Source organism: Rhea pennata, chromosome 19 (genome assembly GCF_028389875.1).
Source record: "Rhea pennata isolate bPtePen1 chromosome 19, bPtePen1.pri, whole genome shotgun sequence".
Classification (NCBI taxonomy): Eukaryota; Metazoa; Chordata; class Aves; order Rheiformes; family Rheidae; genus Rhea; species Rhea pennata.
The window spans coordinates 68,435-96,418 of record NC_084681.1 but is presented as its reverse complement, the minus strand read 5'-3'; the positions used below and the strand labels follow the sequence as shown (position 1 = coordinate 96,418).

The 27,984-nt window shown below is 36.6% G+C and overlaps 1 protein-coding gene across 9 annotated transcripts in view; it reads right to left on the bottom strand.

Annotated features, from left to right (window-relative positions):
• Positions 1 to 250: 250 nt before the first annotated feature.
• Positions 251 to 27,984, bottom strand: part of CSNK1D (casein kinase 1 delta) — a 37,070-nt gene continuing 9,336 nt past the window's right edge. The window contains exons 6-10 of one of the 9 annotated variants that reach the window (XM_062591506.1): positions 26,728 to 26,876; positions 26,034 to 26,205; positions 25,535 to 25,674; positions 6,309 to 6,429; positions 251 to 5,099 (exon numbers count right to left, since the gene is read on the bottom strand). In XM_062591506.1, the coding sequence (XP_062447490.1) occupies positions 5,047 to 5,099; positions 6,309 to 6,429; positions 25,535 to 25,674; positions 26,034 to 26,205; positions 26,728 to 26,876 (635 nt within the window). In that variant the 3' untranslated portion in view covers positions 251 to 5,046. Of the gene's footprint in view, positions 5,100 to 6,308; positions 6,430 to 14,313; positions 17,428 to 17,570; positions 17,634 to 19,181; positions 19,250 to 25,534; positions 25,675 to 26,033; positions 26,206 to 26,727; positions 26,877 to 27,984 lie in introns of those variants that run through there. The other 8 variants (XM_062591509.1, XM_062591510.1, XM_062591513.1 and 5 more) reach the window with 8 other exon arrangements.

Below are 27,984 nucleotides of genomic sequence, written 5' to 3'. Positions count from 1 at the left end.
TCTATGATTCTGTGATTTCACTCAGAATGATTTTGACCATGTTTTGATTTAAAAAGGCATAGCTGAAGTTTTATGTATTGGGGGTTTATATTAGCAAACCATTAATATGGATTATATTGTCATCTGGTGGGTGGACAGTGGAAGAGCAGGTAGGTAGCAGAGCAGCTAGATGGACTGTAAAGCTGTCAAACAGCAACAGTATGCTGATGTCCCGCTTCACTTCTCACAGTACACCAAGTTTTCAATGAACTTCGGTATTTAATACTTCTTTATTTGCCGTATTACAAAAGCCTTTTTGCTCTTTGTCTGGATGGAGAAAAGGCATAGCTGCGTATTACCAAAACATTTCTCCACCTCTTTTTTTTTTGATAAACTAGTTAGATGTTTCCTCCCTGGAAAATTCTTTATTTCTCCAAATACTATTTGTTTCTGTATTTCAGATACAAATTGAGACCTGGATTTTCAAATGTAAGCAAGAAAGGTAAAATGAAATAAATTTTCACAATAGTAAAGTTCAGTAGAGATTTAGGTGCCTTTGGGTTGAGGGCTGAAGTTCCTAAATAAATATATAGCAAAACATTCAAAGGGTATAAAGGAGATGAGGTTTTGGAGAATTCTAGGTAATTTAGTATTACCAATCAAAAATCATTATCACAGAGTGCAGTATGCATGTGTATCATACAGAAGTTACTGGGAAAACAGTTTTGAAGAGTGGACGCATGCTCTGTGAGGAGGGCTTGCAGAGATGAGGTCTGCGTCTGAAGACATATATTTAGAGGCCCAAAACTGGTGACAAAACTGCCCAGTTTAACAAAGCGCACATTCTTATGGCAGTCAGCAAATTAACCAGACACCTAGAATCATGGCACTGATTTTAGGATGCTTAGTTTTATTATGTTTTCTGTTTCACTCCATGTTTAACCATTTTAGCGTCTAATTGCATGGAGTTCAGACATTTTGTTATCTGCTTATATTTGCAGAAAACAAGAGGTGAAGCCGGTGGTATGAGGCTTACCGTCCTTGAACAGCCCAGGGGCACAGATCAGCTATAGTCATGGCTAGGTTTACATGTGGGTCTTGTATATGAAGTTGTTTCTTCCAAGAGGCAGCAGTGCTGGTTTAAATGCCATAGTAAGTACGTTCATTAAGGCCTATTAACAGTTATGCAGTCAGTGCTCAGTTATCCAGACAGTGAATCTGCATCAGCAATACTGTGTGTCTTACACAGTCTGATCCAGATTAGATCTGTAGGAATTACATGATTCGAATACATTGCTATTACGATACTGGGCTATACTTTTCAAAGCAGAAGCATTTCTTACTGATGGACATCTCTGATGTACAACTGTGCTTGAACTCCTCTTTTAGGTAGTAGTATAGTGGAACGATGACCCAGTGGGAAGTCATATGTATTTTGAACAAATGATCAAATTTTATATAAACAGGGTTGATTTGACGCTTCACTTCATATTTTCAAGGCTTCTATAATAAGCGCATCCTATAGAAACCTAACTATATATGCAGAAGCAGAGAACGCATCAAATCACATTTGACAGGAGCAACTGCACATTAAAAAAATGCCACTAGGTATTAGAAAACTGCTGCTCATTATTTGTCAGCAGTTACTTCCGTCTGCTTCCAGCTATCTGCTTTACTCACACATATTTCACTTGTTTATAAACAACTTGCTGTTTTGACAGATTGGCAGCCCTTATGCCTCCTCTATTTTTTTTTTCGAAAGAGCCTTTCTTACTTTTTTGCTTTAAGCTCAATGTTTTAACTCTCCTTTCTGCCAAGCAGAAGAGGCTTTTCTATGGCCCTGGCCCTGTGCCTAAAGGGTAGCAGTAAGCCACCAACCTAACTTCAGGGCAGCTGCTCACCCTGCAACATGCATATGAAAAGTTGTGGGAAAACTGCTTTTAAGGTTATGTTTTAGATGAAACTTAGTGTCTGAGAAGCCCCTTGTTTTCTGAGTTACTAGCTATCCTTTTTTTTTTTTTTTTTTTTTTTAATTTACTTGTCAACTGTGGAATATTATGTTTATAAGTAGACTGTTATCTTGAAGTACATTACACCCTGAAATATTTTAAAAGAAAGATTTTTTTGAATCAAGGATGCTACTGGATTTTTTGGCCATTTGCTGGCTTGTTCTTCTAGCGCAGATGCTATATGCATCGAGAAGGGATTGTAACTGCATTGTGTGGATCTCCCTGCTATTTCGCCATAAAGATGCACTTCACTTGCCTTTTCCAGTGACTTTTTCTCAGCATCTCTCCCTCCCCCCCTTTAAAACTGCAGCCTTACTGCATAGTACGTAAACACTGTCCCAGTAAAAGATTTTATTTTGTAGAGTTTGTGTCTGTATGTGGAAGGTGTGAAGAGTAAGATTCAGCAAACATAATACTGGGAAATTATATTAATAAAGTAATAATACCACCAATGGAAAGTATTACTTTAGATAAACTGAGATATTGAAAAGAGATTGCTGCAGTTATTAACTATTTCTTCCACAAAACTTTCCCGAGAAGATTTTCACTGTAATTTAGCTTAGGCACTTATTGATGCATAGAAATTGATAGCTTTTCAGAAGCTTTAAGGTATCTGTGCATTAGGGCTGCACTGCTGTCCTCAGGAAGGAACAAAAAGCCTGGGTGCTATATCCGCTGTTGCAGCAAACACTTGTGAGACACCAGCAGTTTGCATCCAGGCCTCTTAAGTGAATAATTCAGCAGCTTCACATAACAAAGTCTTGTAACAAAAATCCCCCAGACTTTAATGCAGTAGTTGCTACACTTTTATGAAAGCCAAATTCATCCTTAACCTGCAGTAATGTCTACAGTTTTCTGTGAAACAGTGGTTTGGTTTGGTTGATCAGTTTTGACTTTGAAAAAGCTATGAGACAGTCATTTAAAATTCTACTGTATGGGTCTCATTTGTATGCAACCTTGCAAGTTTTAAATTGACAAAACAAGGAATAGTTAAAGTAGCCCCATGTCTTTGATATTTATATTTAAAATACTCTCGTATCTTGTTTGTAACTAATGGTAGAATAGCATCTACCTTTGGGTAGTTTTCTTAAGACTACTGTCCCAATGTCTATAGCCAGTAATTTTTTTTTTTTTGATGTCTTAGGGAACACGCTTGAGTTTCATCATGGGAGCTGTAGTAGCTGATGATGGTCCATCTGGTGTTAAAGCCCCTGATGGAGGCTGGGGCTGGGCTGTCCTTTTTGGCTGTTTTATCATCACAGGATTCTCCTATGCCTTTCCTAAGGCAGTTAGTGTCTTCTTCAAAGAACTTATCCGGGAATTTGGCGTTGGATATAGTGACACTGCATGGATTTCCTCCATTCTGCTTGCCATGCTTTATGGGACAGGTAAGTAGTTACCTGTTTTTGAAACAGATTGCATGTAAATCATACAAACATTTACACTGGGAATCACGATTGCATATCATTACTAGTGCAAAATTAAGGCATTTCAAAGAACCATTGCAAATCACATGAAACCAGAAATCTAAGCACATCCACCTTGCATATAAAATTAAATCCCTGTAACTAAGTAGGTACTAAAGATAGTGAGAAAGGAAAAAATGCATGGTATTCTGAAGATGAAGACAACTAACTATATGACTAAAGAGACAAGACTGCCCTCCCAGGTTGTCCTGACAGTGTGGGCAAAGTATGGAAAGAATTGCAAGCCAACATAAAAATTGATAGCAAAAACTGGTTTATAACTGTAACTTGTTCTTCTTGTCCAGGTCCACTCTGCAGTGTATGTGTCAATCGCTTTGGCTGTCGCCCTGTCATGCTGGTGGGTGGCCTTTTTGCATCAATGGGGATGGTCATAGCCTCTTTCTGCACGAGCATTGTTCAGATCTATCTAACTGCAGGTGTGATTACTGGTAAGTGGAGTGCATGGTTGAAAAGGAGCTAGCTAATGTTTTAGCTTTTGGTGTGAAGAATCATGTAAATGACAAATCTCTATACCATCAGGAGCATCCAAATGGCCTTTTATAAAGATACTGGTTCAATATGGAATGGACTTGTCATATTTATTTTTTATGCATGTTATTTTTTTCCAGTATGTTCAATAGCCACTGCTATAATCAGTGACCTGTATCTACAGAGTGTAAGATAATACAGAGGTAGAATTTCTTCAAAAGCTTTGTTATCTTGGAATTTTTACATCCATTTGAAGTAAAATTGAATCAGAAGAACTATAATTAGAGATTTCCTATAGCAATATTGCAGGCCAGTATTAATTTTTATGTATCCTTGTTACAGGTTTGGGTCTGGCACTCAACTTTCAGCCTTCGCTCATCATGTTAAACCGCTACTTTGACAAACGCCGTCCTTTAGCCAATGGGCTATCTGCTGCTGGGAGCCCAGTGTTTCTTTGTGCCCTCTCACCATTGGGGCAAATACTACAACACGAGTATGGTTGGAGAGGAGGATTCCTTATCCTGGGTGGGATGCTGCTCAACTGCTGTGTATGTGGAGCACTAATGAGACCTCTGGAGCCACCCAAAAAGTCTGAAGTTACCAAAGAACTCGATGAGAAGAAAGTGAAGAAAAAGCTTCTGGATTTCAGTGTATTTAAAGATAGTGGTTTTGTAATCTACACGCTAGCAGCCTCTATCATGGTGCTTGGCCTTTTTGTGCCCCCAGTTTTTGTTGTGAGCTATGCCAAGGATTTAGGGTATCAAGACACAAAAGCAGCTTTTCTTCTGACTATTCTAGGATTCATTGATATCTTTGCTCGGCCTATTTGTGGAATGGTAGCTGGTCTCAAGTGGGTTAGACCACGATGTGTCTACCTCTTCAGTTTTGCTATGATTTTTAATGGCTTTACAGATCTTATGGGTTCCATGTCTGTTGATTACGGCGGCCTGGTGGTCTTTTGCATTTTCTTTGGCATTTCTTATGGAATGGTAGGTGCTCTTCAGTTTGAAGTTCTCATGGCTATCGTTGGTACTCAGAAGTTTTCCAGTGCTATCGGTTTAGTTCTCCTGGCAGAAGCTATGGCTGTTCTAATTGGTCCACCATCAGCAGGTAAGTATTCCATTTAGTTCAGAAGTCAACATCATTTGCATTGCACCTATTTATATAAATTGTATGATAAAGGGGAGAAAAAGAAACAACATGAGTCACTCAAAAAGTGTATGCTTACATGACTTTTTGTAGTTACAATTGGATGAATTCTGTCTTTGTCTTGGGCCTATTTTACAATTGGTTGAGTTGCCACCTGGAGATGCTGCTCTTCCTCTACTTAAAGCCTGCACTGAAAGCCTATCTTACTAGTTCATGGCTAATACTATATGAGATGAATTTCATACACACACAGTGAGTAACTTTTATGAAGTTCAGATATTTTTGGTTTGGGATTCAGAATATGAAATCTGTCAGTTTAGTTCAGAAAGTACTGGGATAAATTCTGTATCCCCATGGTAGATTTGAAGGAGGAAAAAAAACACTCCAGAAGATGAAAAGGAGAAAAAAAAAAAAAAAAAAAAAAGCTGTATAAGGAGGACTAGGAAACATTTCAGGAAGGTAGATTGACTGCTTCTGTTGCACAGTCCCACAACCCAAGACTAAGGAGACACTACAAAATATTGCAAGTTTGCTACTAAGCACATAAATTTTACACAACGCTGAACTGAAAAAAATAAAATTCACTGCCACAGAATGCTATTTTTACACCAGGCACCTAAAAGCATCAGGTATCTTTACTATGACAGAATCCTTTCTGGAGCAAAACAGTACTATGTGTTACTTTTTGTGACATTCAGGTTTGGAGTGGAGCTCCCTCCACACACTCCCTTCTATTCTTCACCTACACCCAATTCAGTGAAAAATCTAACTTAAACAAAGCATCAGAGAGTTGGTCAGTTGCTCCAGACTGACTATTTAATAAGACTTAAATTTTAAGCAAACTGATTGCCTACACAATGCAGTGCCTGCCTAGGAAGGGAAGAGGATGTATGGTGCTTGTCCCGTCTCTTGCATATGAAGTCTAGGTTTGCTTCATTCCAGCTGAATTGCGTAACTGTGTGTGTGGGGAGGAATGTGTTTTTCAGATTGTTAAATAGTTCCAGTGAATGCTAGGCTGACACTGAAACAGTTGTGAACTCTTCTGTTAAAAACTTGTTAAAATACAATTTCAGAAACCTGGTTACATAATCAGGGTACTTCTGAAAACCAGTCATTTACATGCTGGCTTTGTGTGTTTTTTTTTTTTTTTTTTTTTTTTAAAAAAAAAGAAGAACAGACAAAACTTAATTGTAAGATAATCACTTTTGTTAATTACCTGGAATGATGTCTTTTTCAGGAAAACTCTTGGATGCAACAGGGAGGTACATGTTTGTTTTTATTATTGCTGGAATTGAAGTTACCACCTCAGCACTCGTATTGGCTTTAGGAAATTTCTTCTGCATTAAGAAAAAACCAGAAGAACCACATACAAAAGAAGAAGCAGCAGAAAGAGAGGAATTAAACAAATCTGAAGACAAAACTCCCGAAGATGCCAAGGTGGACTCGATTGAAGTGGAACAGTTTCTGAAAGATGAGCCCGAAAAAAATGGGGAAGTTGTTACTAACCCTGAAACATGTGTGTGAGCGTGACAAGAAACTGACAAAGCATTCAGAAAAGAGTCAAAGATTTTCAACACTATTTATTTTAGAAATAGAACTAGTTTAGGGTTGGGCTATCTGCTTCATTAACTGGAGGCCAGACAGCTTATCAGGTTACTCTGGGAGCTGTTTTGTTAGACAACCTTTTATCAGAAAATTAGCTTTATCACTAAAAGGTGAAGCATTGTGGTTATACTTTTAATGTAAACTATCCAGATTTTGTAAACACAAGTAGAGTCCTGCTATGCATCACCAGAAAATTCTCACTTGGAAGAGATATATAGGAAGAATCTATTTTAAGTAAAGTGGAATTTTATGTATGTTTTCAGACAATATGGGTGGAATTGTGTTGTGCAGCTAAATGTAATTTCCCTTTCTGTGTTCTTTGTGAAAGGGAAAGAGTTTGAGATGGAGAAAAATCTCAGGAACTTACAGGTCTCCATTAGGTATTTGAATTTCCTACTTTTTTAGATTTTTAGATTAATTGGCTCTGCCCTACTTTTATTTTGGTAATACTTGTTCCTTTGATTTATGCAAATGTATTTCTATGAGTTTTGTCTAAACCTGTGATCTTTGTAATTATCATCTGAAAACACTGTATACTGTCCTCAGCAGATCACACAAGTGGTATTCCTAGGTAATACCAAGAGAAAATAAAATGAGCAGAATTGATTCTGACAGATCATAAGCAAGCAAGGTTAGTTTATAATCACAGAGTTTTCAGTACTCTCTCTGTAACTCAGAAAAATATTAAAAATAACATTGAAAAGACAGATACTAGATTTAGTAGAATCTTCTTAAGGAGCCTCTATTTTGTATATAAAAAACAAGACAGGTTTCCAGATCATGTTTAATGAGACATACTGATGTTGGTTAACTTAGAAAAAAGGACTGGGCTATTTTGAAACATGTTGAATGTTAAAAATGCAATGTTAGCAACATAGGAAGGTCTTAAAATGTTGCACTTATTTTTTTTTTAATTTGCCCTACTTCCCTATCATTTTGCTTGGTCTAAAGAGGTTCAAGATGCTATTCTTGTTGGTTGAGAAAAGAGGATGTGATCAAAGTTGTTCATCACATTTATGACAGCAGTATGTAAGGACCATTCAAGAATGGGGTCTGCTTTGCCACTCATTGCACAAACAAAACAGGGAGTCTCCAGTCTTTTAATCTTCTCCAATACTGGGACAGGCAAAGGAAGTAAAACAAGCAGAACAGAATGTAGTGACACCACATTTGAAGAAATGCAAAAAGGAAAAATATTCATTGTGAGGACATTATCTCAATAGAAAAAGCAAATAAAAGGAAAGGATCCTATATATTCTATTGTTCATTCACTCGAACACATTGAAGAAATTTATATAATCTTTTTTATAAAATCAAGCTACAGCAAGCCACCTTCCAGCTATGTTTATAAAAAACTCTAGGCTTTATGACTGTAGTAACAATTTTCAAAACAAGCTTAATTGTAACTTATTTATTTTTTTGCTGATAACAAAGGAGTACTGGTTTTGAAGTGCCAAAATTGTTCAACTTCTCTTAATAATGAAAGCTATGAAACTTTGTAACAATTCAAAATAATAACATCATTAGTTCTTTCATAATAGATCATTTTAGCAGAAACATTCAGTAAATCCAAAACATGTGCCAAAACATGAATCATTCCCTAATACATTCCCTAACCAGCTTCCATTCTAGTAACTTCTGGAAACTGGTTTTGCATTGTTAGAACAAAACTTCCACAGATGTTGAAACCTTAGGTTCGTGAAGGGGTTTTTCTTGGACTCATTTTAAAACAAAATAGATGCTGTACTGAATAAATTGTTTATACTGCATAGATAACATTATTTTAAAATATTTTTGAATTAGCAGCAGGAATTGCTCTGACATGTCCTAGTAATAAGAACTTAGTCACAGAACTTGGTTCCGGTTTGCCAAAGTCAATGGAACACAATGATGCTTGTCCCAGGAGGCCACCATATGAAAGGGGAAGAGGAAAAAGGAACGCATAGATGAGTTTATGATATCCCTGGAGGCCGCTTCAAACGTTACAATAATCAGATAATAATAAGGCCCGATTGTGCTTTCAGATGGGAGTTCCCTGTTCTGTTTCAGAAAGCAAAAGCTAAAAGCCTTTCCAAATGTGAATTCAACCTCTCAAATAGTCATTTTTGTCCTACTGTGGATTTTAATTTCCATATTCTTTTGCTCGAGAATACTATACTGTTATCATAGAATTAAATGGTTTATTGTTTTTGCTTTAGGTTTTGGTACAATTTTATGTTTCAATAAATCCTGCAAGTTGTCCAGATCTAACATTTCTTAAATTCAGGCTTGTAACTTATTACGCTGACCTGCTAGACTACAAGACATTTTCCATGCATAATGCCTTTCCAACAGTTAAACTGGAACCAGGTAGTGTTAAGTTACAGCTTTATTTGATTGGAGTGGAAGAAGGAGTCATTAAGAAAAGGGGAAAACATTTCAACAGGACTCCACAAATAATTTCTAAAGTAAACGTAGTGCTCATGGAAAGTGCCTCTTTGGCCTATACAAGCTCTTTCCCTTGGCTAAAGGATGGACTATTCTGAGTAGGCCTACCAATGTTCTTGTGCTATTTTCAGCATAGGCCTACCAAAAGATTGCAGTATTCTTGGTATCTGAAGATGCTTACTACATAAGAGGGGGACTGAATCACAAGACTCTTCTTGACTGTAAGAAATTGGCTTAGAATTTAATTTGGTAATTAGTTTCACACAGGCTACTGAAATAATATAAAAAAAATCTTTTACTTGTTTTCATTATTTACAAGAAGTATCAACATGGAGAGGAGAAACTCTTAATGTAGATCTCTTAGCAACATCTAAACCGTCAGACTTGAGCGTACTTCTGACCTGTGGAGCCAGTCAAGCTCCCAGCCTCCATCCTATCCCATTTTGGGGTGACATCCAGATACGTGCTAGCTCTCCAGTCCTCTTTCCCTCTGTTGACTGGAGTTCCTTGGCAGGAAATCCAGTGTGCTGATGGGAAAGAAATCTTCAAGCATGCCAACTAGATCCTCAGCCTGGAAAACTGGACCAATATGCTAGGCCACGCTGAGGCATGTACCCACCACTCATATGGACACAGCCACAAAGGCCTTTATGTTGAACTTCCTCCTTCCTACCCCAAGCTGTAAAAAGCTGCAGTAATGCCTAAGGTTCCCAGTACTATCTTAAAACAACAGCTAGGAACTGTATTACATTTAGAAGGAGGAGAAGCTTGTATCACAACCATTCTCTTGGTGGCAAGACTAGCCAGCTCCATATTAAATTAACTCTGCTTATTGCAAATTCAAACAATTTCCAAACACAAGGAAATACTCTTAAATCTCTTCACTTTTTCTTAATGGTATTTTAATCTCTGCACCATTGAGATGCAAACCCCTTAGGTGCAATTTCTGATACGCTGTGTTCTTTCATCTGTTTTGGGAAGGGGGTGGTCTGAGTCATAAAGCATTGCCAGGGACATGCTAGCTGTCTCCAGCAGGGCACAGAAGCTTAACAGTGCCTTGCAACAGCTACGTGAACAAACCTTTGCTTCATCTTTACCTGGTTACAATTCTTTGATTGGAAAACTGAATGAAAAGGATAGGTAATTACACAACTGAATCACCAAACATCACAAGGGCAGTATTATGACTTGCTCTGGCATCTACATCTTACACTACTGGAACAAATGTAATTTCTTTAAACATACAGTTCATGAACCTATTTAAGAAGCCTGTGAGGGTAACAATCTAAATATAGAGATGCAAAAAATCCAAGTATAAAACAGTTAAAAGGTCATTTCACAGATTATTTCTCTGAAACTAACAAATGGTCTGTTCTCTTAGTGCAGAGGCTAGTGTAATTTTTAAAGCTTTTCAGATCTTTGTACATTCTGTAAATTGTGTACTACAGGATTTATGGTTAAAATATTCTGTTTTATTATTTAATAATCTGCCCCTAATTTCCTTATGCAAGAGGAGTGTATGTGTATACATGCCTGTAACGCACAGAGTATGTAAATAGGTATATGCATGAGTGTGTACGTGTCTTTCTCTCTAGATATATATACATCAAATGTATGCAAAATACCAAGTAGACTGGAAGAGTGGTATCTTGCATGTTCAGTAGGCAAGGAGCAATGCAGAGTTAAAAATATTTTTTCCTCCTCCTACACAGATTTTTTTTTTTAATTTCTAAATAAAATATCTTGTTCCTACTCAGATGCCACAAGAAGTCAGAATGAAAAATCATGAAGTGATGCAGCTGTCTGTTTAGAACGTCACTTCTCAGATTTTATTTTTCTCCAGTTCTTAAATACATTACAGCAAATTTTCAGTAGTACCTGCTCTTTGAGCAGCTAATTCCCTAAAGATAACAACTGACAAAAGCATGGTATGAAGAATTCGACAGATCTTGTACTTGCTAATATTAAAACCCATCCAAAAAAGTACATGGTAGGCAATGTGAAATCATTCTCTGTAAAGAAATGAAAAAAAAAAAAAAAAAAAAAAAACAAAAAACAAAAAACAAACCTCAACAGACTCGTGTTTACACCTTTGTTACCTCCCAAAGAAAACGTTTAATTTGGCAGGCAAACATAAGCAGAGGGCTTTCAGGAGAACACACATTCTTTCAGGTTACAAAGGTAAGTACCTACAGACCTGTGTCTGTCTCTGCTACACTTGTCTCTGGGATTATATAAGTACACTTTGTTTTCTGCTGATGAGATGACATTTGTTTCCTGTTAACGCACTTTAATGTAATGTGTACATTTATATTTAGATGTGCTTTTTGCCTTTCTAGTAAACTGCTGCAAATATAGTGAATAAATATATCTTGGTGTCAGGAAATAAGCTTAGAAAAATCTCTGCCTTTGTTTAACACTCAGATTTACAAATTGCATTCTGTAATGCACTTTGATTTGCACATGCTCAAATAGTCATACAAAAGCTCAATGCGCATGGAGAAAAAAAATAACAACAGGTGCACTGAGCTGATAGGCAGCCAAACTTTATTGCAGGTAAGGGGACTGCTTTTGCAATGACCCTGAGTTTTGCTGACTCCAAAAGCGGAAACAGACGTGGTCTTCTGTTGTAAATGATCCTGAAGATCATTTGAAAGCAACAACTACTTAAAAATAATAGCTATTGATTTTGTGGTGCTTCATGGAGAAATTGCTATCCTTGTCCTCTGTAAAGTGCTCCAGGTTTTGTTTGTAAAATTTTAAAAATTTTAAATTTTATGCTTTGACTTACACAGCATATTTTGAATACTGACTTGCTAGCAAGCTGTCTTCATCTTTAAGTGATGCTCTTCAGCATGCACTTTAGTACTTGAAAGCTCCTAAGAACATAGCTTAAGAATACATTTGTTCAGAGCTTTTTTCAATCCTACTGCTCCCCAGCTGAGACCGACTCCTCAAAGTATAGTTTCAAGGCTTCACTCAAATAAATCAAAGTTACCATTTCTCTTCAACCTAATAAGATTTGCATTTTGTTATCTAGAAGTGTGGGTACTTGTAAAATTCTCACCTATTATGCCTAAGTCTAGGCACCTCTGCTGCAAAATCTTAGTGAAATCTCCCCAAGTCTTAGCTTCAAGTTTCTCTGTACACTTTTACACTTTACAAGATCCTATGTTTAGTTTACATTAAGTACACATTTGAGCAAATGTATGATTACTTTTTTTATGCTGCTTTGGCTAAACAGATGAGACTTAAGGCTTAATCAAGTTCTTGGAGAAGAAACATCTAAAGACTTCAGCGGTTTCTTTGGCAGCAATGGGAATAGCCTGACAGACAGCAAGAGTTCTACTTTTCTTTTGCCCTTTTCAGTGCTTCGTACAGCAACTATTCTGCTACCCCACTGACCAAATTAAACCACGTCCTGCTAAAAGAATGAATGTTGTCAGGTCAACTGAAACAACAGAATGGGTTAGTATGCACTCAGCACATCCTTGAGAACTGAAAAAAGTATGGTATGAAGGATTGTACAAATCTTGTGCTTGTTAACATCAAATCTCATCTGAACAAATACGTGATAGGTAATATAAAAATCATTTTCTAACAAGAAGTGGAAACATCCCCCTTACCAAGCAAACAAAAAATGGAAATCCCAAATAGACTAATATTTTCATCTTTGTTACCTCCCAAAGAAAAACTGTAATTTGGCAGGGAAAAGTGCAAGTTTATCATTGCCTCTGGCACTGCCAGAGCCTGGAAGAAGAAGGGCCATTCACTACAGAGGAAGAAAGGAATGACCTGAGTTACACAGCTCTTCCTCTACTGCTGGACTCCAAACAAGAGGATCAAAACATCTCTTGTTAGTGGCACAATATGTAAGATCAGCAGTCCTGCATTTGTCTGAGAAAGAATGGAAAGCTAGGAGGTAGACGGAGTGAAAAGCTACTTACCTCTTTCTACAAGCTGTTTGTTCTTGGACCAATCTCAATACCTGCTTCATCATCTCAGCAACATTCCAGCTGGCAATTTTCTCACTACCCCTAGATGAATGCTTTGGAGCAGTAAAAAATGAAGATAGTCTGACTCTTCTCTCTACTGCTGTCTCAAAAGTTAAAGGCTTTCACTGGAAAACTCTGAAGCCAATAAAGAAGCACATCTAGATTTTAATATTTAAAATGTCTTAAATAATAGAAGACTTTTCAGTCTTACTGAAAAATGTGGCATAGGATTCAATGATTAACAATTAAATGTCAGACAAACCTACTGATAAAATGCAATTTCTTAGCAGTGAGAAAAAAGAATTCTCTACTGTTTGGGATTATGGGAAATACCAGGAGCTCTCCGCTGCATTTGTGCCTTTAATACTTGCAGCTCTGATTCAAGATAAGGTCTGTAACTAAGCCGAATGTTTTGGCTGGTTGTGGGGTTAGGACTAGACTCTTTCCTCACAGTTCATAATGTTCCAGATGAATTCTTTTATTTACCCTGAAGTATCCTGGATTGGTCACAGGAAAGAGACATGGTAAACAACCGGAATTAAAGCTTAATGCTTTAAGATGATATAGACAAAATCTCTTTTCTCCGTGTTCCCATTTGTCCATTGTGCTTATATTTCTCAGAACTGGATCTCATTCATGTATTTTGAGTCAGGAATTTTCCCACAAACTAGATTAACAAAGAACACTTTTTAAAGTGTTCTTTAAAAAAGCTCTCTCTCTCTCTTTTTTTTTTTTTTTTTTTTTTTAAGATTGTGTGGGTCATAGGTATAGAACTCATCTCAATTTTCTGTTGTACCTCTGCTTGCAATATGCAATTGTTTGGTCAAAAGGACTGAAACATATTAGTCTTATTGAATAATGCAAATGGTACCTAGGTTCATACAATCACTTACATGCAGACAATATACATATAATGCTAGTAAAAGGTACTTGAATGAACCACAGGGATAAGGACTGTTCTTAATAATGAACAGTATTGAATTTAACAGCAAAAACTTCTTTTTACTAGCCTGTCTCATCCTGTGAATTTTAGAAACTATTTTGTTGTTGCAGGATTAAGTTCACAGTAGATTTCTGACTGTATGTCTCAGTACTAGTAAAAAAACCATCAGTGTTCATTTTTTCACTCAGTATTTTGTCTACACAAAGTGAGTACTGTTAGATGTTAAAAGAAGGTGCTTTTGTAAACCCAAGTTAAAAGAACAACAAAAAATATCTTTTTTATTTCCAGGGATTTTCATTCTCTTACAGAAAGAAAAGGATTATTCTTGAAATGAACCCAAGCACTCCACCCAGTGCTGTACCCATAAATCCATAATTTCACTGTAAAGATTCTTATTGGGAAATTCTACTTCTGAAAGTGCTACCTTTGACAGTTTCAATGGATGAGCTGCCATTCTGAGGCCTGGAGTGCAGGGAAAGCAAGATAACAAACAGTTGTGCCGACGATACCTTTCTCTACTTGAGAATGAAGAATGAGAAGCCTCTAAGTTCAACATGGCTTCCTCCATGGGAGATTTTAAATACTTTCATGAAGTTAACACATGGAATGCACAGACTCTCTAAATCCGTTTACTTTGGTATATCTCTTAAAAGTACAGGATTTATTGTCAACTATTTTTAAGGTACTTCACCTTTTAAAGACCTGTAATTAGAGACCTAAAGGGCTCCTGAAGGCCTACCTGTGCTCAGATTTTGAATAGACTTTTGTGGATTACGTGCCAAAAGCAAAGACTTTCATTACAGAGGGCATTGCAGGTAAAGCTAAGTATTCTCCTCTTGCCAGCTTCCCAGCAATACAATATCTTGCCTGGTAAAACAAAGTCTTTGCAAAAAAGACTTCCAGAACAGAAGCAATATCCAAACAAATAAAAACTTTTAAAGAAAAAAAGACTTGCTTTCTGTGAAACAAGCAATGAATACCTTCTTTTTCCCTTGTGTACCCTACCTGCTGTATTCTGACTGTGACTACCAAAATCCTTCAGTGAAATGTTTAGTATTAACACAATTTCTTCAAGTGCTTGTAATTGAGAATGTTCTTTATGTGTACAGAAACCCATTAAAAAGGTAAACAAAATTACACCAAGGAAAGAGTAAGGAGTCATCGTGAGTAAGTAAGTTACACCAAGGAAGAGTAGAAGTCATTATGAATGTATTTACACAATTGTTAAAGTACACAAATACAGTGGTAGTACAAATGAAGTGCTCTGAGCTTCCATTTCCAATACACAGGTTTATACAGACAGTCTAACTATTTTCCACATGATGGAATTTAACTATTATGAAGGACAAAAATTGCCCACAACTGAGTACAAGTCTAGAAATCTGCAGTCAATTTTTTAGTACAGCAATCTAATGTTCCAGATACAGAGGGAATAAAGAGGTTGCCTTTGAAAGTCCCTCTAACAGTACATATTAACCACAGATACTTACAAGGAAAGCACAGTGAAGTGTAGAACTGTTCAAATGGTAGTGCACATGCCTAAAATACTGAAGTTTACAGTAACTCAGGAAAGAATTCTGTTATGCAAACTTACCTATGGATCAAACTCTTACGCTTTTCCACTATACTCTCCCAAACACAGTTTTCCCCAATCAGACCCAGAGTACACACAAGTGAGTAGTTAATGTTCTGAAAACCTCTAAAGAAAAGTGACTAATACTTAATATGTAGATTTTTGAGGGAGGGAAGAATTTGCAAACTTTTGAACAATAAATATTACTTTTAATAAAACTTTGAAGGTCAATAAACCATTAAATAATTTGTTTTCAAGCAAGGAAGAGTTTCTTGAAATAGCTAACTTTTCAAACAAAAGCTGTTTATGTACTTGCAGTTCCAGCATGGAACTTCCTATTACTTCAGTGATATTAGTATAAACAGTACTTCTGATACTGTTCCAATTACTATGAGGACAAAATATCTATTATTACTTTATGAGACTTTTTACAGTAATAAACAATACAAAGATTCTCCTATATTCCTGAAGAAGGACATTTGCCATAACACCTGCAAAATTTTTGGACAGCCTAAGCAAGTTGTGTCATTTATTCCTAGTTAATGGCTAAGGATTCTAGAAATACCAGGTTGATTATGATTAAGAATCAAAGATGGTACATACCTGAGTTTTGACAGTTCTCAGGATTTCACAGCAAGAATACTTTCTTTAGAATCCCTTTTTGAGTCTTGGCTTGAAACAGAAGGCCAGAATCAAAATTTTCTGAACATGTAGATGCTAAAGCAAACATACCAATTCTCTGGAGACTCTCTGGCAACATTCATTTTCCACTTGCAATTCCCTCCAAACTAACCAGCCTCAGAGTACAAGAAACAAGACCTTACCCAGAAAAAAAAAAAAAAAAAAAGTCTGAAATACAATCCATTTTCTCAAATATGGCAGAGAGATAAGACAAGCTTTCTACCTCTAAATCCCTTAAATACCAGTCTTTCACTTTGTTCTTCATAACCTTTACAAATAAGAAATCCATTATTTCCATCTCTACTGTTCTTAGATTCTCCTGCAGGATGTTTAATCCTCTTCTATCATGCAGAAGAACAAGTATTAAAAATTCCTTTGTGTTACATGGAAAGCTAAATGCAAGTGTGAATGAAGACAGCAAACAACAAAATATAACTAAATTTTTAAAATTTCATGAGAAAAGTCTTCTCATTCAGAATGGGATCATACAATTAAGTGAACAGTTTAAATGAAGTCAGATGGTTTTGATTCATTTATATGTTCCCTGCCAGACTAATTTTTTTTTTTTAAACAGGAAATTTCAAGTCATTGTCTTTAGTTTAGGATTGCGTATATTCTACATTTTTTAAATCAGACAAAAGCAAAATAGAGTTCTTTACAGAGAATTAAGCCAATAATTTTAGCAAAATCATACAAAAACTTTCTGAAACCAAGTAAAAGATTTATAGTTACAGTAGAATACTAAAAAGGGGTAAAGTCTGCCGCCTGTGGAGGGAGAATTGAAATGGCCATCCAATAACAGGCGGTCATCTCTGTAAACCATCTTTCTTTTCCAGCCCTGTTACTACAAAGTTCTCTTAAGGTCATTGGGTTTCTGGCAAAAGCGTCCTGTAATGGCAGCTGCTGGAGTCTGTCCATGTTCCTCCAAGTGCCTTTTAAGTCACATGGAGAACTCCAGTTGTAACGTTTCCACTCTAGTTTAGGGTATTTTTGCTAGTAAAGCCATTGGCAACATAGAAGATCAGCCATGCATTATCTGCCCTCCATGGCAAAACAATTTTCATCGGTGCACAGCAGACTGGAGAACACTGGTAGTTACCCGAGCAGGAATCTACCGAAGCCAAAAACAAGATAAGATCAGTACAAGTCCTTCCCGTTAACATACAAATGGCTCTCAACATACTTTCACATGATTTGTTGCCAAAAAGTGTGTGAATCTAAAATCCAGTGAACTACGTAATGTTTCACACCCACCTGTAGCTACATGAAGTTTCCTCTATCTTCCTCCTTTATTGGAAGTTAATATGGAAAATTCACCTTTCCAGACAGAAGGGAGTTTTTGAAGAAAAAGTAAACAGACATAAACATGCACACAAGAAAGAACAAACCAGATAAAAACAAAACTAATGTGGAGAAAGAGAATCAATGAATACTAAGGGTGAAAAAAACAAAAAAAAAAATCCCAAGGTGAGGGTGAAAAATAATTATTTTAAATGGTGTTTTGGTTTTGCTTTTGAATAGAACATCGTGTTAAAATGCACTCTGAAAGTTTCCATAGCTTGACCTATTTCAGTAACACTTTCACTATGATAGTGAAAAACAATCACATATCAGTGCAATTTAAGATGTGAGAAATGTCAAAGTAGTTAAGTTAGTATTAATTTCTAGTTGTAATAGCTACAAATAGTAAAGCATATAATATAGCAAAGGTTAAGCAATGCAGACACAGCCCTGAGCAGACTGGAACCCACAGTTCTCACATACATGAACTTTTCAAAGTATTATTTTTCTTTTAATTTTTAATTAAGGTCTGGCAATTGGGCTATAAAGTGTTCATCTATCATTTAAAGTTATAAACTGTTTAAGAAGCAGCTTGTGCCAAGCAGCCAAGCACAAAAAGCAGGAGAAAATCAAAGAGAAAGAGCAGGATGCTTCACCAACTAGAGATATAGGATTAGTGCAAGCTTAAGATTTATAGAGAAAGTGAGGTAGTAGATAGAGTATACAGCGGAATTTAAAAAGGTACAGAAAAATCTTATAGCCTTTTTTTTTTTTTTTTTTTTAATAAAAAGCAAAGCAAAGAAGAAGCTCCTGAAATATTTAAGAAAGCATCCTTCAGCATACCAAGGTTTGGATTCCAACTGAAACTTACTGCTTCCCTGATGAAACCTGCTATTGATAAAAGCAGAATGGACTAAAATGCTGAAAACTGCACACAAAAAGGCAGAAACTTCTACTGCAATGATCAGTGGAAAGGAGTTTATACATCTAAACCCAAATCTGTCCGTCTTCAAGATGCTCAATGTTCAAACTATTCTCATTCATATAATTGATCTGAATATTTTTAACATGACAGTTCATAAGAAATGGAGAAGAAAAATAGAACGGTAAAAAATTAATAATGCTGTAGTAGAACATTCCGTTCATGACAAGACAGAGCCTCATTTGAGTTATGTGGTTAATTAGTTCTTTGTAAAATATTTTGGCTTTACGATTCTGAAGCTTGATCTGGTTTTGAATGGATGACAAACTGTTGCATGATCATCCCTGGAAAGACATGTAATTCTAGAACAGCTAAGATTTAGAGCTGGCTGTTTTATTTTATCTTTGATGCCTGAGTGATTTTAGGGACTTCCTAAGTCACTATTTTTGTCAGTTCTGCTAAAGAATTCAAGTGGAACAACTCAACTTTTGGAAGGACATTTACATTTAGAAGAAAACAATGCTTCATCAAGTGTCTGATTGGAAGGCACAGAAACAGTGTACAACTATGAGATCATGTGAAGAAGAGAAGCAAAGACTGATGTTTCTAAAGATTTTTCCCCACCCCATCCAAAGTTTTGGTGTCTAATGAGAAGCACTCACCCAGTGCTGCCTTCCAACGAAAGGAGACGAGCAGCTTACTTGCCATGGTGTTCGAAAGGAATGCTATTCTGAGGTGGGGGAAAAGACAGCAATTTGTAACAGTTCCACTGTCCAAATATGTAAAGATGACTATAAAAATTGTAGTTGCAACTATATATCTTTTGAAGAGCTCACAATTCAGACTTCTATCAGATATTTCTATCATATTGAGAAATACTTAAAAGGAACAGTAATTACTCCTCAAAGAAAGCTGATAAATCTCAGAGTCAGAAGAGCAATGCAGAGTATGATGCCTCTTAAGATGAATGTATGGAGATAGGTTTACTCATGGGGGGGGGGAATGCAGAGATATTGGAAATACGTTGCTTTTTTCAAATGAAGTGTCACAACACTTAAGTTGTTCACTGCTAGTTTTGGATTTAGAAAACTTCTCTTGTCAGAAGATACTTATTTGAATACTTCTTTGTGCAGTATTAAAAAAAAAAAAAAAAAAAAAAAAAAACTTACTTTAGACCATGAGCAGTCCCCACTAAGGTAGTTTTTTGCAGGACTGAACCTTACGCAAAGGGAAATGAAGGCTACTCACCTGTAACTAGATTCTGGGATGATCACTGCACATTCATGCTTTTGGAATGCAGTCTGTGCAGTCTGGACTGACAGAACTGACTGAGTAGTGCTTACTGGAATACTCACGCCCTTTTTTACTACCTTTCTTAACATTTTAAGACTGTGGTTACATAAAGGAGATACAGTGAACAACTAATTCATGGAGCTTAGGAGCAGAAGGATCTTTTAACAGCTGGTCCGATTTTCTGTCCAGCACAGATCGCAGAACTTCCCTGAACTGAAACCAGTAACTTACGCTTCCTTTGGATTCAAATATATGACCTAGAAAGGAATCCAGTTTTGGTGTAAAGAGAAAGGGGATGGATAATCCTGTACTTCTTTTAGAAGTTGTTTCAGTGTCTAACAGCCTTCACTTTAACTTCTGCTTCAATTTTCTTTGAATGTGACTGGTTTTGATTTTAAGTAATAGGTTCTTCATGCATGCTTTTCATATAAATTTAAGTTCCTGGTACAACCCTTGTCTCTATAATACTGCACTAACTGTAGATGGTATTTTATCTTTCAGACGAACTAAAAGACACTAAGCCAAAATTCTTCTGTTGTAGTGTGTTTTCTCAAGCACATTTTTTACAGCTCTTCTCTGTACTACTTTCAGCCTTGCAATAGTTTAAAATACTGAGAACTGAACTAGACGTAGTATTCCAGCATCAGTGTCACTAATGCCATGAAATAATCTTCCTATTTCTATCCATTACTGTCTTCTGTACACACTCAAGGATGAGACTAATCTCTTTTGTTATGACATCACACCAACCTGTCCATCATCACACCTAAAGCCCGCCTCAGTCATCATTCACCATGGATATTATTCCCACATATAAAACAATAGTCTGCGTTCCTTGATCCCAATCAGGCTTTGGAGTACTGTGTTAACACACATTTTATATGACTGGGTTCACCTCTCTAATGAATTGCAACTTCTTTGCATGCTTGCGCAACTCTCATCAATGTTTATCACTCCAATATCTCATGTCCCAAAGATTTTTAGCCATTATATTCACTTTTACATAACTGAGAAAAAATATGGAATAATATCTGTCACAGAACTGTGAAAATTTCACTAGAAACACTGTTCCATGAACCCTTTAGGAGACCTGCTAATTGTTATTCCAAAAACTACTTGTTATTTAATGTTGCAAAGTGATAATCTTCCCGATGAGGATGATTTAGGTACTATGTGGACAACGTCTTGGTGGTGGGGAACGTGAGACATCTATTCAGCTATCATTATTAATCTCTGTTTTTCCTGCTTAACGTTAAATTTCTCTACGTATTTTGATTTGTATTATCTACATTCCCATCCTTTAAGTTTTTAGTAACAGAGATCTGAACTCCAATCAAAACTAGGTTTAAAAAACAAGAAAGTAAGTTAATGTGCAGAGGTCATCTTTAATAACTCTAATTTCAGATGAGTAGCTTTCATTATTTCTTTAAGTACTCTCTATACATTTCCACTGTACAAAGTTTGATAAGCAGTAGTCCTTCCTCTGGATGATGAGAGGAGAAGACTATAGTGGCAGTGTTGCCTTACCAAATGAAGGCATCCAATACAATACCAAGTCTAGTTAATCAATTTATAAATAACAGATCTAGTTCTTAACATAAGATATCCATAGATCTATGCATCAGAGTTAAATGAAAAAGGAACAGTAGAATTTCTTACTTAAGTGCTAGTGTTTACTTAAGACTTGGAAAGGAAACTGGCATGCTTGGGATGGACATGGATGACCAGTAGTTTTCCCGATAAGAAGTGGTATAGACAATTTTCTACATTCTTTAGATCTATCCAAACGGATTTCTCCTTAATGACCTTGCCATGCAAATTGGGTACTTTAGGTTCTTCTGACTACGAATAAGGGCTAAAGATACACAGTAAACCATGGCCTTAATTTCTAACCTGGTAAATGTCTCAGGATAAATTTTGACTATGGAAGAATTACTTTATGAAGATAGTAACAGCCTAAGCTATTGAAACACGCAATTAAATCTATCATCTAGTCTGCTATAGAATAAGTGAAAACTGAAAAGTGAATTTTCTCTAATGGGCCCAAAGGCAAGTTTTATAAGATAAAAAAAATCTAAGTATAACTCTCTTGCCTTCTAAGCCTGAGAGGTCTCTGCGAAGACATTTAAATTTTATTATGACCGCACGTTGTTGTTCAACCACTGTACGAGTGAAGACCAACAGCTGTTCACTAGCTTGATAAGAACTAAAGAAATCAACAGAAGATGAAAGATAAATTCCAACAATCCAGAGAAGATCCTGATGAGTCTGCTATTGTAATTGTAAAGAAGCCGACTGAGTGATCCCATACTTGGAGCAGAGTGTCAAAGGGTAGGTAGGGAAACACGCCATTAGTCCAGGCAGGAGTGCTGGCACATGCCATGAATGTGGATATTCACAGACTACTTAGAAAAACATTCCTACACAAACCCAGAATATTCCCATTTTACAAATTAAATAGAAAGTCTATCTGCAAACCTACCTGGATTATCCATACTTTATAAAATTTAGAAAAAATGTCAAGCGTACACTGAACTAAACATCAGCTGTATAGTAAAAATTTATAAAGCATACTCAATGTAATTGATTCTCCTAGCATAACCGAGTATTATTGTACTTATTTCAGTTATTCCACTAACTACTTGCTTTCATCTGACTGGTAACAGAGACAAACTACCTGAAATTTGCTCAGAATGCCAGAGACGAACCTCGAGTGTGCACATTTCACCAAGGAAACATCTTTATACTTGAGTATCTCAAAGAGAACTCTGAATAACAGAATATTTAAGGTTGCAAAGTACCTCTGGAGATCAACCCCCCTGCTCAAAGCAAGGTCAACTAGAGCAGGTTGATCAGAGCATTCTCCAGTCAGGTTTTCAGTATCTTCAGAGATGGAGACTCCACAACCTCTCTGGGCAACCTGTTCTACTTCCTGACCACCCTCACCGTTATGTCTTATGTAACAGAATTTCTTGTATTTCAATTTGTGCCTCTTGTCTGTTCTCCAGGCACCACTAAGAAGAATTTGGCTCCATCTTCTCTACATCCTCCTATCAGGTATTTTACACATTGATAAAATCCCCCTGAGCCTGCCTTTTTCTAGACTTAAACAATCCCCGCCCTCTTAACTTTTCCATGTATGTCACATGTTCCAACCCCATAACCATTTTAACAGCCCTTTGCTGGACTCCCCCCTGTATGTCCAGATCTCTCTTATAATAGGGAGCCCATAACTAGACTCGAGCTTCACAGAAACTTAAAACCAGTATTTCACCTCATACTTTAGTATGTGGTATAATTAAAACACAGCTATGCCCACTTACAACCTATGCATTTTCATACTCCTCATAAACCTTAGCCATAAATTATTTCAACCTGAGATTTTTTTAGTGGCATGAACTACAATTCAATGAACATTTTAAGCGGGCAAAAACTGCCACCAAAGCCAAGAGAGATAGCCTCACCTGTCTCCTCTGCTTGCCCACTGTATTTCCTCCTGCACTATCCATCCTTAACGCCAGCACAAACATTTGTGCAGCTACATGGTGAAACAGAATTCATCCACCTGAAAGCTACCCCACAAAAAATCCCACTCTGCTTTTGTTACAGGAGAATTAATTCTCCAGTCCAGTTCTGCATCTGTTTGTATGAATGGTGATACTGATGCTAGAGAGAGCTTGCTTTTCCAGAAACTCTGTGAGCTTAAAACATACGCAAACTACAGCCCTAGGTTTTTAAGTTGGTGGGGTTAAATTGTTAGAAATCCAAATTAGCACTGTTCTCCCTCAGATCTCTGACATTTTAAAGTTCAAGACCCTAACTGTCAGGCAAAAACAGGAACATTCACAGATTTCTAAATGGACACACAGCATCTTCTCCTATACTCAGACACCTTTGATGTGGATATGCCTAAAAGCACTGAAGTAGTGTTACAGATGTTTTAAAAGTTTTATCTCTTCTTATATAAGCCGCAGGAAGAAAATAACAGCTGCAGTTCTAGTTTTCTAACTTAATATTTAGAAGGAAATGAAATCATATCATGCTGTTTATTTACTATGCAAACTGGATGTCATAAGACAGAGGATTTGTAGGTTCTAGAGCTAAAGTCCCTCAAATTTCTGCTTCAGTTAATACATAAGTATTATGGTGCAGGCTGAAGTGAGGCAAAATTGGTCTTAATCAGACGATGCTGCTCATCATTCATTGTACACACAGACATTCTTCCACTGCTTCGAATTTCTCATTCTATAAAATACTATGCTGTGCTGTTTCTTCTCCTGTTATACAGATGAGGGAAACACATTTCCTTCTTAAATGCATTTTGAGTTTGATTAAAAAAACTTTTATGACACACAGGTATTTATCATCTTTTTATTGCTTTGGTAAATGAATCCCCTCTGGCAGGCTTTCTATTATTCTTAGTAAAATTGAATTCCAGATTGACATTTTTTCCTGATTCCATTGTGTTTTCATTGTCTTATCTCTTTCTCATTTGCAGTTCAGGCCAGAATGTAACACCCATTTGCAAAAAAGCCCTGTGACCTCAGGCTTCATTAAATACATCCATCTGCCCTCCATCTAAAAGAGTTCTCCTTCTAGCACTACGATTTAATGTACAAGAACACATATAATCCCAAATAATTAATTCTGCCAAAGAAATGAAGAAGCCAAAGGAACTGAATTCTTTTTCTTTCTTTTCTTTTCTTTTTTTTTCTTTCTTTCTTTTTTTTTTTAAAATCAGTACAATATATTTATCAACAAGGAATAATGTGAGTCCACGATAAAAACCGTGTGTTTAGATGTCCAGCACAGTGTTGAGTAACAATGATGAAACCTAGGGGCAACCACACCTGTCCTCATAACATACTCCTCTCACATTAATGTTGCAGTCTATCTTTAGAACAAGAGACTCCCTATTTTGCAGGTAAGACTGAAGCCAAGCAGCACAAAATCCACTGACTGGCTACTTAGGACAAGCCTGTGCGAAAGATCTGACAAAGGAATGTTTCGGATAGGGCACAGAGAGTTAAAAATATATTTAAATACTGCTAGTTGGTACTAAAAAGAAGCTTTCCTAAAAACTTTTTAGAAAGTCACAGGGGGCAATGCGGATGATTTCAGTGCAGGCTACAGCTATGAATCACTGTATCATTCAACCTCCTGCCACCCTTGTTCAACTGAGCCTTCTGTGACCTTTCAATCATCTGTGAATGTGGCTTACCTGCTTTGAATTACTGTACTGCACTACAGTATTTCTTCACTGCTTTACCTTTCTATTCTTTATGAATTCTCTCTTTTCTAGTCTGTACCGATATTATCCATTGCATTGATTTGGGAACATAACTCATAACTGACTCCAACTTGCTCTACTTCCTCACTGATAACTGATACGAGAAATTCAATAATCAAAGAAGCTAAACACTACAACTGTAAACAAAAGAACAACAAAAAAAATCTGTATCCCTAGGATTTTGCATTGTCCCGTACACAAAAGATTTTTCTTTACTCTCAGCTTTTAGGATTATCACTGCCAAGGTACAAGAATTTTTATAGTAGCCTACAGCCAAATTACAAACATTCAAGTAAAACTTCAAACATTTATATGAACCAACATTGTCTGAAAAATCATTATGAAATCTCATCAGTTAGCTGATATGCTCTTTTAGTAAATTAACCCAATCAAATCACCCTCATTTTTGCATTACACAAAAATCTTTTTTACCTGTGAAGTTGACATGCGAGAGGTATCTTGTCGGCCTGTTAAGTCAGATGATGAGATATTGACTGGGGCACCACGATGCAATCGCATACTCACTTTCCTTTCTCGTTCTATACCAGACACTGGCCGAGGAGAGGTGTTGGCTGTGAGAAAAACTCCATTAGTATTCTGATAATGTGAAAAGGAATTAAACCATAATCGTTCAAAAACTCCTGAACTCTTGCTGTTTGCTTATATGGCTTCCACAGAGCCAAAGCCAGAGAAATTAAGGGCTTTGTTCTACATCCACAGAAATCTGTAAGTAGCAACTGGCAGGCAACGGGTACAATTACCTTCGATTTGTTTTAAAAAGCCCAAACAAATAAAAACAACAACAAAAAATACTCTAAAGACAAATGCCAGTCGGGTATCCTAATTCTAATTCCTGATTTCAATTACCAAGAACAAACTGCAAATTAGCGTATTCTGCAAGGTGCATCTATCCTGGTATTTGCTCACTTACCAGCATGTGAAGCTGGGGTAAGAGGAGTAGGTGGAGCTACATCTTGCGTTCCCCTCAGCCTGCCAGAAGCAGTAGAAGGTAAACCACGAACAGCTGGATTTCGTGTATGTCTTAATCTTTCCTCTCGTTCTCTCCTTTCACGTTCGGCATCTTCAGCAGCTCTGCTTGCACCCTGTGGGTTGAGACTAGTGAACAACTTGGAGTACAGAACTTAAAGCTATATAGTCTGATAGATACTGAAAATTAAAAACTGTTAAGTGCAATTTGCTAGGGCATTAATTTTTGGTGAATTTTCTTTAAAACTGTCATAAATTCAGTTCATACATCTGTTGGAATAGTCTTCAAAACGTAATGTACAAGCTCGCTATTTTGGCAGCTGGACAGCTTGTAACAGTTTCATAGCAGACTGGTGCTGAAGATCAAGATGGAAGAAAATAGTAATTCAGCAACCTAACCTGGTCACTACCCTGACAGAAATACCTCAAAAGCCTTATACATTTAGAACATTGTAACTGCAGCTTAGCTGCCATTCAGCCCCATCTCATGGCTCTTGCAACTCCTGCATTTCCTGATCTTTTTTTCCTAGACAATAAAGCTTCCAGGGGAAGAGATAAAACATATCGGTTAAAACTCAAACTGACAATGTAATAAAAAAATTAAGAAAATTTATTCTAGTAAGCTGTCAGCTACTCACAAATTTGAGCATGTTCCAGTCAAATACATAGTCATAGGAGAATCCTTGTCGGTGGAAGAGGTTTCTGAATAATTGCCTTAGATAGGAATAGTCTGGTTTGTCGTCAAAACGCAAAGAACGGCAGAAATTCAAATATGTAGCAAATTCAGCTGTAATAAGAAAAAGCCTGTTTTTTTCCTCCAGCTTCACATTTGCTTTTTATAATTCTGAGCCATAAGAACAGAGAACCTCTCAAACTCAGAAAAAGACAGTAGAAACCAAATACTTGCTACCTAGTGAAGACAATACTATATCCCATCTACCAAAGTACACCCAGAAAAAGGTATTATATGTCTATTGCAGAGCAGGGAAAGATCCCACTTGTCAACTGGAAAGGAGACTGAATGTTAGGGTTTGAGGAGACAGAGGGGAGACAAGTTTAAAACTGTAGTTGCAGCAATGGAAATAGAGGGTTTTTTTTGCCTTTTCTGTTCTGAGTGTATTTAAACTGAATTTCTCTCAGGACATGGACTTTACAGCCTTTTTGCTGTAAAGTCACGTGAAGATTCATTTCTGCTACTTAACAGCTAACAAGGGACAGGAAGGAAGGAAGAGGAACAGAACATGGACAATATCACAAGTAAGTCATGTTGCAAGTTTAGATTTCCAATATTCTGAACACTTATTTTTACATGGCTTACAAAATATTAGCTACACAATCAAACCAGAATATGTTTGTGAATGCAATGCATGAGACTTAACATTAGTATCAAAATGTCAGCTTTTGAGTTCAAATGTCAGCTTTTTGAGCTGAAAGATTACACTGACAACTTTATGTTAAATAAGAAATTCTAACAAATAATGCAGGAAAAATTGATTACTTTTCCCTCTCTGCAAACTCCAGAGGACAGAAATGTTAACGAGTGTAAAGGAACGTAAATGAAGTGACATTTGAAATAGATCATAGAAAACAAGTTTTCATACAACCATAATAACAATTATGGTTCTCATTATCATTAGTAACTGTTGAGGCCAAGAGTGCGGAAAGAGTAGAGAATTTTTCCAGAGAGAAAACAATATTCTCTAATAGCAGTTAATGATAACAAGTTTTAAAGTATATTTAAGTATCATTTTGCATGGCTCAAAAACTGTCTAATTATTAACATGAGAACAATACCAAATTGAGGAAAAGACTGGCTTTGAGGGATCACACTAGGATATAGGAGAGTTTCTTACGCTTCTAACAGATGTTGGCCACCAACCAACCAAACCAGATGA